This window comes from Larus michahellis, chromosome 5 (assembly GCF_964199755.1).
Source record: "Larus michahellis chromosome 5, bLarMic1.1, whole genome shotgun sequence".
NCBI classification, from domain to species: Eukaryota; Metazoa; Chordata; class Aves; order Charadriiformes; family Laridae; genus Larus; species Larus michahellis.
In genome coordinates this window covers 55,990,858-56,005,055 of record NC_133900.1, presented here as the reverse complement: position 1 = coordinate 56,005,055, position 14,198 = coordinate 55,990,858, and the positions used below count along the sequence as shown (strand labels likewise).

Here is a 14,198-nt window from a genome sequence, read left to right as displayed (position 1 = left end):
TGGGCCAAAGCCAATGGGATGAGGTTTAATAAGGCCAAGTGCCGGGTCCTGCATTTTGGTCACAACAACCCCGGGCAACGCTACAGGCTTGGGGAAAAGTGGCTGGAAAGCTGCCCAGCAGAAAAGGACCTGGGAGTGTTAGTGGACAGCCGGCTTAACATGAGCCAGCAGTGTGCCCAGGTGGCCAAGAAGGCCAACAGCATCCTGGCTTGTATCAGGAATAGCGTGTCCAGCAGCAGCAGGGAAGTGATCATGCCTCTGTACTCGGCACTGGTGAGGCCTCACCTCGAGTGCTGTGTTCAGTTTTGGGCCCCTCACTACAGGAAAGACATTGAGGTGCTGGAGCATGTCCAGAGGAGAGCCACCAAGCTGGTGAGGGGTCTGGAGAACAAGTCCTATGAGGAGAGACTGAGGGAACTGGGCATGTTTAGCTTGGAGAAGAGGAGGCTGAGGGGAGACCTCATTGCCCTCTACAACTACCTGAAAGGAAACTGTAGAGAGGCAGGGGTTGGCCTCTTCTCCCAAGGGAATAACGACAGGACCAGAGGAAATGGTCTGAAGCTGCGGCAGGGGAGGTTTAGATTAGATATTAGGAAGAATTACTTTACTGAAAGAGTGGTCAGGCACTGGAACAGCCTGCCCAGGGAGGTGGTGGAGTCACCATCCCTGGAGGTATTTAAGAAATGTGTAGACATGGCTCTTCAGGGCATGCTCTAGTGCCCAAGATTATTGTTTGTGGTGGGGTGTTGTGTGTGGGGTTGCGGGTGTGGAGTTTAGTAGGTGGGTCCTTTTTTTTTTTTTTTTTGTGGTTGGACTCGATCTCAGAGGTCCCTTCCAACCACTAAGATTCTGTGATTCTGTGAAAATAAAGTTGTTTTTGGTAATGTAGGTTTTGTCAAGGAATTAATTTGCGGTTGCTGTCTCTAAAAAGTTAAATACCGAGTGGGATACAGGAGAGAGAATTTGATGTCTTCAAGCATTTAGCTTGATTTAATTCTTAAGTATATTGCAAATTCAACTCAGCCAACACAACTGTACTTGTGACAGAATATGCCTTCATCTACAAAAGTGACCCACTATATTATCTTTAAGAAAAAACCCAAATGTATGAAAAAGGAATTAACACGATTAGTACTAGAACATTACTTAATTCAGCATTTTAACACATACTAGTATTATTTACCTTGTTGCTAATCCACTGTTTTGAAGGTATTCCTGAATTCTATCCAGTTCTTCAACTGGTAACTGAGTAATGCTGTTCTATAGGAAAGAGTCAGAAGAATTTTATAGGACAGAAATAAGTAAAATACCCACAGGTACTTTGAACAGATTAGGAAAATTACAGGCAGATAAAGTGTAATGTAAACATTCACGTATCTGAATATTAAATAAAAAAATTTCCTTTCCAGTGAAATCACTTAAACTTCATCACACTTTGATGTACTTTAAATCCTTACACTTGATTTTATTGCTAGCACTACACAATCTTATTCACAAATGAATTTATTTATCTTTACCTGTAAAGTTGCAGCCAAAAGCATTTCTACCCGACGGCAAGCCAGCGTGTCAACCATGCGAGCAAGTACACGGAACGGAGTACACAAAAGTTTATCAACATATAACGTTAGGACAGCCCCAGACTGGCTGAGATGTATTCCCTCTAGGCACTGTAAAGTCTTCTTCAGAGTTGTGGGCTAGATGTTGAAACGAAACAAAAAAAAAAAGCCACACAGAAATAAAAGCAATCAGTTGGAATACAAAGATCTCAAAGCTAAAAGGAAAGGCATTTAGAAAAAAACAACAGCAGACAACTAGCTGATCAATATAATAATCTATATATGAATACAAGTTACTGAGTTCTTTAATTAATAAGAACACTAAAGTTGTTTGATGTTTAACTGTAAAAGCTTACTCTAACAAACAGTAAGCAAAAAGTAGGGAACAAAACTTTCAGGTAAAAAAGCTAGAAAGACTTAAGTGGAATTATAGAAAGCTTTGAAAACAGTGAGAAGCTTGAACTCTTGCTGGAAGAAGGTAGGAACATGAATGTAGTCAACAGAAATCCAGATACACATTAAAGATTTTTTGAGCACATGTTTAATCATAGAAACAGCAATGGCTACTCAGTATTAAAACGGGGTGCAAAGATTTTTTTTAATATTTTTTTTAAATCTGAGCACCAATTCAGCACCAATAATCTAAAAGGATAAACGCGAAGACAAACTTGTTTGACTTGGGGAACCAATCTTGTTTTAGAGCAGACTATAAATACCAGCTATTCTAATTTTACTGATTTTTCTGATAATCACCAAGCATTTCACTGAATGACTACATCTTCCATTCAAACACGTTTAGTTAAGTTCATTCTATCAATTCTTAGACACTAAAGCCTGGATTCACTTCACCTAACTTTAAAGTGGTTTACTCACGTGCCAAAGCACTAACGCAGTTGCACTAGATTTGCAGAGAGACAAATGGAAGAGACAGGAAACGCTACCAGGGTACTCAGGGTGCAGTAGCATTGTCCTCCATTAGCTCTAGAGGATGCCCAAGAAATGACATTGCCAACTTGTGAGTGCCCAAGATTAGGCGGGATGCATACAACCTTACATCCCTATAAAACATCATCCACTCCTTTTTATTTGAAAGCTAAAATAACCAACCAAAATCATACGCTGAATTTCTGAAGCAGTATTTCCCTCACCAAGAGACTACAAGTTGTGGAGCAGATCAATGGAGAAGGCATGAGCTTGCAAGTCATTTTCATGTTGATAGGGCCTGTGAGGATGGACTGGTTCCTATTCCTGCCTCTGTAGTTAGTAGGTTTGTTATTTATGCTACCAAGGTACCGAAATCAAAGGCCAAAGTTACAGCTTTAATTTACCCTTCAGATATTTATTATGCAGGGGTAACACCCAGGAAGGAATAAAAGCAGCTTAACCAACTTTACTTGAATTCATAGATTTGATGGATTGGAACACATCTGATACTGAAGTTGCAAATATATTATTAAGGTTCATTGTCTGCATTTTTAAAGTGACTTTGAAAATAAAATTAGAACTTGATAAATGACCCAGAAATGTCAGAATTTGCATACTTATCAGTTAAACTTATGCTGAAATATAAATTACTCTATTCTTTAAAAAAAAGTCAAAAAGTTAAACTTACAGCTGCAAGATTCTCACACCGTGATTGAATGGCCTGGATGAAGAGACCACTCGCTGCTGAATTCCTGTGAACAGCACTAATAAAGTCTTGTACTGGAGGCTCATGGGACAGATTAATCAAGTCTTGAACATGATTCACAATAAGCCAGGTCAAGTGTTCTGAATCATGCAGGTTTTGACACTAAAGGGGAAAAAATTAAAACCTGATTCCAGCAATACCCATGTTAAGCATTTAATTACTAAAAACTTTACCTGACAGAACATGAAGTTTTTCACATATAATTCTATTTTAAAATAATGGCATAAAGTGTCTATATTTTAATATCACCATCATTATTTTTAGACGACAAATGTTCCCAATGCTTTTGATCTTGTTGCAAATTAAGAGATTTATAATGAATTTGTAAATTATTTTCTTTTAAACACTAAAAATCCAGGTTAGAAACAAGTAAATTGAGAAGGTCGATTCAAAGATGCCACTTTTGATAAAACGCTGTTTGAGATAAACACGCACACACAGAATCGTCTTGTAAAATGTTATTTTCATTTAGGCTTCTTTTTAAAGATTTCTTACTACTACTGGCCTTAAATACAAGATGAATCATTTCTGGAAACAAAATCCAAAAAGATTTGTCAGTAACTAATTTTAAACCTACAGAGGCTATGTGTGTATCAACAAAGCAGTGCAACGCAACATGGAAAGATCTGTAGAGCTAACGAGGTGATGCTGAGAGGCTGACACTCCCCAGTAAAGAGGTTTTGGAGGATTCTAATCTGAATCTGGTGACTGAATCTCCATTAGTTCTTGAAGTGCTTCTTAAACATAGCTTTTGGTTTAGTTGAATCTGAAAGGAATGCAGTTTGCTTGCCCTAAAACTGCTCTGCAATGCAAACCAAAGTGCAATACTAGATATTACAGGAAGATTCACTTCAAAAATTCCCAATGAAATAAAATGCTAATATTGAGGCAGCAAGAGGCTGAAGCTACTGGAACTGCTCTCATCAGAGAGCCAAAATGGAAGTTAAATGTTGATGTAAAACCTCTCCTCTTAAGGTATAGAGAAATTTGTTCTCTCCTTGACACTGCACTGTGATGTTGGGTAGTCTAACACTACTTAGTGTGCTCCTAGCACCTCACAAGTAAGCGATATGATACCCAGCAGATAATTCTATTACCCATCAGGTATCCTTTACAAGACGAGAGAATTCTCAGCTCAGAATAGAAGAAAAATGCCAAATGAGGTCATACCTAACCTTACAGAAGCACCACCTGAAAATAAGACAACTAGTTTCACAAGTCATCATTTTTCACTTGCGAACCAAACAGATCCAGTTACTGCACATCAGTTATAAGAGACTGTCAGCATAATAACTCAGAATTATAGTTATAAAATTCATAATTCAGAACTTACAACATAGTCACAAAAAAGAATGAGAGCTCCTCTTCTCACTATCTCTCGATTGCACACGCCACGTTTAGATTCTGAATCCGATTCATCACTGTCTCCAGATATCTGAGGGCTCAGCAACTTAGTAGTAGAAAGACTGTGTCTCCTGCAGGAAGCACATTATATTTTGTTACTATTTCATCACTATATTTTATTACTATGGCTACTGAAACATTAACTATCAAATTGCATGGAATATCCTACCAATGTCCTTACATAATATCTATTTTCCTAGAAACTTAATTCAAAGATTATAGTGTTTTGAAGCAGACACTTTGCTTTCCATCAGCTCTTTACTTTCTAACAATTGTAGTACCACCTTTTTGTTCTGTGTTTATTACTTCCTTGGATAATCTGAAGAACTTCTAAATAACCTGTTCAGTTCTTCAGAAGAAAAGCATGGGCTATTGTGTCTCTGGTAGGATAACAGAACCTAAAACTGTATTTTATTCTCAAGCCAAATCAGGGTTCTTGAGCATTTAAGTCTAGTGTCAGATTGAAAGTCATGAAAAAAATAGAGGTGATATTGGTAAATCAAAAAAAAAAGATAACTTCAACAAATAGTAGATGCCACCTTAGCTATTTCAGTAGCCCTACTTTGCTCATAGGCCTGGTAATTACATGTTTCCTCAAATTAGAATAATTTTTTTTTTTCCATATCATGAGGTTGAACTGAGGCAAGAATCTCACATTTGAGCAAGTATTGAGCCACTTGTGTTGTAGAGCAAGATTAGTCTTCCCCAACTTTTACTACACAAGCATCAGAAATGTCTCCCCAAGTCAGTTGTTAATCTCCCTCTACAGTTAACACAGAGGGATACCCACCCACATAGGTGTTATCCTCCTTACTCCCGGAGGACAAATCATTCCTATTCCCAAAAGGTGGGGAGAACTACCTTCAGACCAAAATCACATTCATTTTAGACCAAATCTTCAAATTTCGGACAACTAACATTAAGTTTTCACTATGGTGCTTGATGCTAATACTATGTTTTGATAGCATTTAGTAACAGACCCACTGAGAACAGAGAACAGATATAACTCTAGTTACAGTATATATACAGTATAGTTACAGATATAACTACAGTATACTGATCAAACTGTATTTTTCTAAACACAACAGTGTATATCATCTGCACTGGCTGGTTATTTGCTAGAAGGTAAAATAAGAAGTCTCCACAGGAACGTGAAATATGAAATAATAAAGGTTTTGTTATAGTTATTTCCATAATTTTAATTAAAAGTAGCACACAGATGAAGCTTTCTTGCCTTAAAAGCAGAAGCATTACCTGTCAGTTCTTTTGAGGAATAACCGAGTGTAGAAAATTTTTTTCATTTGAAAGACATACTGATATCAGAACAGACAACATGTATACATGTAAAGTAAATGCAGAACTATATTTCAGAATCCAAACAGTACTATTCAACAGGCTGACAGGCTTAGCAGAAAAAAGCTAGATTTTTAAAATATAATTTTAGCAAATATAATTGAGACACACTACTACTATTAGGGATCATAAACAAATCTTACTTTGGGGTTTGATGCACTTCTGACCACCAATTGTAGTTGGTATAATTGACAAGAAGCAGGATTTGACACCAGAGAAGAACTAACGAAGGATGCGTGGGAATCATGGATTGAACAAGTTCGCTCAAACTTTCAAGGGTATAGAAACTACCATCAGATCCATCTCCTGTAAAAAGTCTGGTGGCTGCAGCTGTGATTCTTCTAAACATCCCTGAAAAGAACGAAAATGTGTTAGAGTAACTATGCTCTAGTCTGAATTCTGAAGTTTTAAAATTATTCAGGGTACCCTGAGAATACAAATCTTGTTTCAAAAGCCACTACCATTCCTGGAAGAAAGTTATATCCTAAGCAGTTTCACAAATGTAAGGCAAGTCACGGAATTTGCACAAGTGCTGGGTGTAAATCAGTAAAGACCAGCTCCTGGACTCAATAAATAATGCTTTAGATAGGTTTCATTACAATTCTAGTCTACCTTCATAAACTTTTTGATGTATGAGAGAGAAAGAGTTATCTGATACATGAAAACCCTAACCAAATTTAAAATTGTTAATTATAGAGCAGGCTTTGAGTTTGGTTCTTTTCTTTGTTTGTTCTGCTTATAAAGTAAAACACAGAAGTTCTAGTTAAGAACTATGCTGTAACTACTATCCTACACGCTAAGGAAGATTGCTTACAAGTATCCTACTTCGGATGAGGGCTTCCCAAACACATTTAGTTGAAACTATACTGATAACCTCCCACCCAATTTCTAAAGTGCAAAATGTAAATGTTTTTAAGTGGAGAAAAGTCATTATCCTGCATACTGAACCCTCCATGCAAAAGCTGAATTTTGCTTTCTGCCCTGCTGATTCTGTATTCATATGCCAAAACAAAGGATGGGAAAACAAGGAAATCGGACAAACTTAAAGTTGTCTAAAGGTACAGAACTTTTTGAGTTTCTACAAGAAGATAAGAGCAGGGAAAAAAAGGGGTTTCTTCAGAACCAGTTAGAAACCAAGGACTAATCAGAATAATGAAGGAGATCTGTAGTGTTGCTTGCTTGCCTTGCCAGATATACAGAAAACTGAAGCTGTAAATTCCACGGCCATGTGGACCAGTTTAAGCTGCCCCCAGGACCGATAAATATGCAACGTAAATAGCAAAGAACCGGAAAAATAACAGAGTCTCAGAACTCAGGTCCCACTTACTAGCAAGCCAGTGCTAGTACCTTTCCAGCTTCCTGCATTTGCAGTAATTGCACCATCTAGTGACTTTCTACAGTCATGAAAGCCACTGCATGCTAATATCTCTTCATTTTGTCTATGCCTTTCATTTCTACTAACTCCAGAGTAGCACACTGAAAATGTTCATTTCTAATCTGGTTACTTCCTATGTTGAATACACAGGAGACAGCAATGCTGTCTATAATGGGTGAGAAGACAAAACATCCAAGTAGAATAGTGTGTTCCCTGTGTTCCCAGGCTCAAGTCGCTATAAGCTGCACCTGTAATTAGGAGAATATAACTTAGGGAGAAAAAAAATATAGAGGTTTTAACCCAACAAAAGTATTACAAGACCAGGCACTTAGTACCTAAACTAATTAACTAACCTAAGCCTAAACCTGAAAGAAAATGCTATGACATAAAAATACAGCCCAGATTTCTGAACAACTTTCCTTATGTTACACCATGTAAGGTAACCACATTGCTACTGGTACTTAGAGTTGTTTTGTAATATTACATTAAATTCATTAATAGACATGACGCAATACACATACCCCAGTGCTCCGCATGAGTATTTTAATATTTCATTTTAATTTTGCATTAAAATGCCTACATAGTTCCTGGCAAGACGCACAGTGCAGCTTGGAAGCCAGTTGCTGCAGCAGAAGTAGCTGAGCCTTCCCTTTCCATTATCCCCAGCTCCCACGTGGAAAAACCCACTTCCCTGATTTCAGTCACCAGCTTGATTTTCTGATTTCATTGGTCCTGGCTTGACACCATTTAATTACTTACTCCAAATCACCTTGGTATAAGCTATTTGTTATAATATTTGTTTCAAGTATAACAGAAATTAAAACAAAGATCAAAGGAAGGCTCTGGTAATTATCATCATATTTTGTGCCTCTTCACACACAATCCTGGAGTTTGGAGGACTTTTCTTAAACCAAAGCTCTCTTATGACAAGTCAAAACATAAAATATCACCCACCACATCTGCACAAACTCTCACAACATAATTCAACTGGTTTGCCATTCACTTTTCTACATGTTACTGTGACTGAAGACTAGGAGTAGTAAAGCTACTGAAGTTGAATCAAGGCAGTGCAGAAGCTTTGAGCTTTGATTGAGAACCAGTTGAAGACCAGAAAACTTCCATCAGCACTTTATTTATTTTAAGTCTACACCTACGATACTTATGTTTGCAAGAAGCAGCTAGTAGCAATGACAGGAACAGAGCTAAGGTTTTTTCTCAAGAAAGGACTTTAACTGAAGTCTGTAGGAAGAGCTTAAAAAGAAAAAAATATTGGAGGTTTTGGGGATACAATGGAGCACACGATCATGTTAAATATCTAACAATAGTATTCTGTATGCACTTCTTTGTTATTTGCACACGCTAAGTAATGAAGTACTGTAACTCCCATTTTACAGCCAAGGCCATGGAATGCAAAGTTCCTTGTCTCGTATCTGTAAGGAAGTCTATGAAGAACCAGAGACTTGTGCCAAGACTTTTTAAATTGCAGCCAATTACTATAATCCAAGGTTGGATTTCAGTTGCAGGATGAAAATCAGAAGGCAAAAAGGACAGTCACAGTAAAGAAAGAATAAAAGAAAGCGATGATAGCGCCACTATTAGGAAAATAAAACTAAGGAATCAGGGTAAGGACTAAGGAATTACCAGAGGGCCAGACACTGGATATTTAGCAGGAGACACGTAAGGCAGAATTCCCAAACCTGAAGAAAGGAGCTCAAGACCAGCTAGCTGGAACAGTACTGCCTTTCCTACTTTTCTGGTTTTTAGTTTTGGTTGGTTGGTTGTTTTGGTCGGTGTTTTTTTGGTATTTTTTATTAATTATGACAAAGAACAGTAACCTACCTTGTAATGATTCTAAACTAGTGATTTGTAACTCAAGTACTTTAAGCCTGGACATACCTATCAACCTCCAAATTGAGAAAAAAAACATGAGAAATACCCATGCCCCAAATCTGGAACACTTTGCATTTTTGGACTGGAAAATTTTAGACAGTTAAAAGGAGAGATAAAGAGTCATTAGTTACATTTTGTTCCACATAGACAGAAGAAATGTGAAAAATGTGCCCTGCATGCATGAGCGCAAAGTTGGGGAGGTCCTTTATACTGAGTAGGATAGAATGTCTTCAGCACCTACATGTTCCTTCTCAGTAGTTCAATGCATTCAACAATTATTGAAAAACCACCCTGCCACTGCATGCTACAACACAAGGCATTGTTTGAAGTATTACCTGATTTGAAGATATGTATTAAACACATAAGCAGCGTGCCCAGCTCCTGGCAGTAGAAAGTATGTTGCTGCTCATTCATGTCCACTTTCAATTGTTTGGTAACAATATCTTCCAGTAGAATGCCAACCAGTTGTAATAAGAACCTTGAAAAAGCACATAAGCGATCAACAGAAGAACTATCAATGCAACACCTCTCAGAATAAGATAAGATTTGCCCATGGAACTCAGTAAGTCTGAAAAATTAAAATAGGAAGTCCTTGTCCATTCATCCTAAATTAAACGCTACAGGACAGGTTAACCTAAAACAAATATGATAATACTCATCAGCTAAAGTCATGATAACATGCATACACCAGCCCACCTCACTTAGCATTCAAAATACTAAAGTGTCTTTATAGTGATTTGCAATGAGCTAAAACACACCGTGACAGTTACCACAGCTCAGCTGAGGAGTGATAACTCAGCAAGTCACAGTAACTCAGCTGTTTACAGCCTCATCTATCCACACTCTACCACATAGGTTCCAATATCAAATCTCCAGCCAGGGATAAAAGATCAAAACAACCACTAAAAAAGGGCATTTGAGGAAAGCCATCCTTGGTCCTGGCCATTATCATTCCTCAACTCCTGTTGGACATAAGGTTACGTTAAGGGAGTCCAGAAGCCCCTTTTCCCTCTACCCATCATTCAGCTCACTGTGAGGGTGGATAAAACACAACATTTTATTTCTATCTGAATCTCCATATTTGAGTAAAAAGTTCTTATTTTCTTAAACAAATATCTATTTCAAATGCTTCCCACCAGATTAAAACATTATGCCTTGATGACAAACATGTCAACATGATACCATCACCATCTCTCCACTCTTCTTTTGCCTGAAGTTTGTCACTCTGAGGACATCAGCACAGGAAACTAACTAGACAAAATAGGAAATAAAGAGCAGGACTAACTTAATAGATTTGAACCTATCTGCTGCCAAGATTCTAGTACAGAACCTGGGCTTGTACTAAGGGGATGACTCATCTTTCAGTCCCCAAACAGAGAGGAAGGAAAGGGTTAATCAGTTAAGTTTTTGGACCTGATTTTAGTAAGTCCAAGATTCACCCATTTTAACAGCTCCATTAGGTCCTTCACTTGGCTCCAGAACAGGTATCAGAACAGTCTAAAGTCCCTATTACAAACTGTTCATCTCCTCCCTCTACTGTCCATCTCATTCCTTCCTCCCCACACACATCTTTCATATCAACTTATTAACAGACTTTATTCCTAGCGGATAACACTTCTATACATGGCACAATATACATGGGATTTCTCAGAAACCTTAATCTTTTCCTGAAGTTATTCGGAAGACAGCATACCTAGAAAATGTCTCTTCAGGCAGATATTTAGCCTGTTTAACCTCAGTGCGATCCTCTGGTGCGGATAAGTTATTTTCTCCACGTCTCAGTCTGTTAATTGCTTGACATGAAATCAAATACGGTGAGAAGGAAAGCTCTTGTATACGGGACAGAACGATGTCTTCTGTTGACTGTGAAATCAGAACTCTAAGGATAGCTAAAATTCCAGAAATCCATAGCTGAACAGTGCTCACTGATGCCTAACACAAACACAGAAATTAAGACAATTTAACTTCAAAGGTATTCAACACAACATAGGAATGTAGTAAAAAAATTAACGTTTTCATTAAGTGTTGTATAAAATCAGATCCTTTTGAGAATGGAGCAAGCAGGAAATAACTTTTATGTTCAAGTCTTCCAAAACGCTATTCTTGTGGTAACTGTCAAGCTTACGTTCACTCTGTTAAACAACCTCTCAACTATAAAAACAGTACTAATACTTGCGTAACAAAAATGTGATTTACCTCTCAAACTGCATTCTAGAATTTATTATAACAGTATGTTTCTCTACGTTCCTGATTCTCAAAATACAAAATGAAGGCAAGTAATCCATAAGCAGAACGTTCCTGCATAAAGTGCTCCCAGTTGGTAAGTCATATTAGTTCTAACCAATTCTTTGCTAAAATCTGCTGCAGGTACATGAACACCACGTTGCAAATCAAGAAAGAGAAACACATACTCTTTTGTTTTGCATGAAAACACCAGATTCTCTCTTCTCTGGAAACAATTGCTTACCATTGTTTTAGGAGTAACAAACATACTCCTTAAAAGCATGTCCACAGGGCGAAGCGATGAAGGAGCCAAAATTTCAAACAAAGTGTTCAATACTCCTAGAGCATCATGAGAGTCTATATGCATCTGTAAAAGAACACAAAACTAATTTATAACTATCCACTAAAGGTAACTGCAACACAAGATTACCATTTTGTGTTTTAAACATTTCTATGACAACCTATGTATAATAAAGCTGTCCTTTACAGTACAAAATACAGAGCAACCAAAAGCTATGAAAAGTAAATTAAAGTTTCCTTGCAGGCCTTCCTACACAGGAGTTTTGAGAACACAGACATAAATCCATCACATGAAATTCAATATACACACCTTATATATTTTATTACAAGAAATACACCATGTTTGGAATGAGACCAAAAGACTGACTTGTCATAAAATTTAAAAACTTTTCTTCCCCCTGCACATCCTACCAGGTATATGTATAGAGAACAAAGCTGGTTGTGAATACACTTAAGCAGGTAACTATAAGGAAAAAAAAATCCCAATCATCAGAAAAGTGAACAGCTACAAGGGTATTACACTACAGCTACAGAGGTAGGACACCTCTCTTGATCAGTTTTTTTAAAAAATTATAAAACAATCAAATGTAAAAAGCAAAGGACTGGACTCAAAATCTGGATGATGCTATCTTGCCTAAATAATTTGACAGTTGAACATGCCCACAGATTCATACAAAACAAAGGCAATTTCAATTTGCCAGCATTTTAGCTTTGCTCAAAACTGATGTCTGATCCACAATAACTGCCCACTCTCCCCAACCATGAGATCTCCTAGTGGGAGTTGGGATCCTCCATCATGGAGTCAAGAACACTAAGGGCATAATGTCACTAGTTTTACTCTTTTATTCTTGAAGTAAGCATTTCTAATTCCAGGAAAGATGTATCAAAGATAAGTCCTCTGTTGTTTAGGGAGTAGCACTGAAAAGTCTTTCTCCTAAAAGGAGTCTTCTTTTCTTTCCAGATACAGAGGGTCTACTCTCCACCTCCAGTGTGCAGTCCAGTGAAAGAGACTTGCACACACTGGAGGGAGGCTGAGCAGAAAGCTACAGAGATGGTTACAGGCTTGGAGCACCTGCCATGCAAGGAGCAGCTGAGATTATTCAGCCTGGAAAAGGCACAGGGGGATCATTATCAATGTGTACAAGCATCTGACCAGGGGAGGCAGGGGGAGGAGATGACACAAGTACAGAAGAAAGAGCCAGAATCTTTTCAGTGCTGTCCAGCACCAGAATGAAAGCCAACAGGCACAAGAGGAAACATGGGAAATTCCATTTAAATGTTTTTATTTGTTTATTTATTTGTTTTCCATCTGTGCGGATACTCAGACATGGAAGAGGTTGCGCAGAGAGGTTATGGAGACACCATCCTTGGAGACTGGCAAAACTTGACTAAACATGGTCCTAAGCAATCTACTCCAGTAGACCCTGCTTTGAGGGGAAGACAATACCTAGAGGTCTGTTTCAACCTCAACTATTCCATGACTCCGTGATCTATTAAAACACTTTTGGACTACGTCTTTTCATTCTCCTCACTAAGAAAAAAATGCAACTAGGCACACACTACAGTTACAAAAAAATAAATTTTGACATTCCATAAATATGGGAGAACCTTCACATTATTTAATAAGTGCTCTGATATAATCATGTATGTAAGAGACAAACAATGAGCTTCATCTGGAAACAACCTTGAAGACACTGCATATACACATCATGCACTTAAATATGACCTTCATCGCTCAAAAGACGTAGTTTACCCTGCAGTAATTGTTTTTCCAGCTACAGCAACCACACTGTCAAGAAAATCTGTCTTCACATATTAAAAAAATATATATAGAAAAATCACAATACCCAAAGCCATTATTGATATATATATTATAACAATTATTTTAGATGGTTCTAGATTAAAAAATTAATGTAACAACCTGTTGTTTTGCAAGCATTGGGAGAATAATATCAGCTATTTGCCGGGACAATCTTTTCCATTTGTCTTCATTTTCTTTATGACACTGTTGCAATACTAAGATGAACATTTCTAGCACCTGTGGGAAAAGTCCAAAAGAATGCAAGTAAACACCCACACTAACAGGAAACATTTAAGTAATACCATAGTGGGAAAAATATTTACTGTTTCATCCATCTGCCAAAAGGCAAAAAGAAAAGAAAACTAACATGAGAAATCATACAATATTTTTAAACCCTTATTTTCAGGTTAAAAGCTTGTTCTTAGTTGTGACTTTTTTTTTTTTTTTTTTTTTTTTTTTTTAAGAATTTTCCAGTTACTTTTATAAACTAGAAAAAAAAGCTTTCTTGGAGCTTTTTAAATGTCATTTGCCAAAAGACTGCTCAAACAACTAGAGAAGGGATAGTAAATCTAAATGCTGCATCACATACTCAACAAAGGGGAGGAA

At 37.4% G+C, this 14,198-nt stretch overlaps 1 protein-coding gene across 3 annotated transcripts in view; it reads right to left on the bottom strand.

Moving 5' to 3' along the window:
- Positions 1-14,198, bottom strand: part of HTT (huntingtin) — an 84,907-nt gene that overhangs the window by 24,642 nt on the left and 46,067 nt on the right. For all 3 annotated transcript variants that reach the window (XM_074587457.1, XM_074587458.1, XM_074587459.1), the window contains 9 exons: positions 13,713-13,829; positions 11,736-11,858; positions 10,962-11,200; positions 9,604-9,746; positions 6,147-6,354; positions 4,580-4,721; positions 3,169-3,348; positions 1,518-1,694; positions 1,184-1,260 (listed from right to left, as the gene is read on the bottom strand). In XM_074587457.1, coding sequence (XP_074443558.1) covers positions 1,184-1,260; positions 1,518-1,694; positions 3,169-3,348; positions 4,580-4,721; positions 6,147-6,354; positions 9,604-9,746; positions 10,962-11,200; positions 11,736-11,858; positions 13,713-13,829 — 1,406 coding nt within the window. The remainder of the gene's footprint in view (positions 1-1,183; positions 1,261-1,517; positions 1,695-3,168; positions 3,349-4,579; positions 4,722-6,146; positions 6,355-9,603; positions 9,747-10,961; positions 11,201-11,735; positions 11,859-13,712; positions 13,830-14,198) is intronic.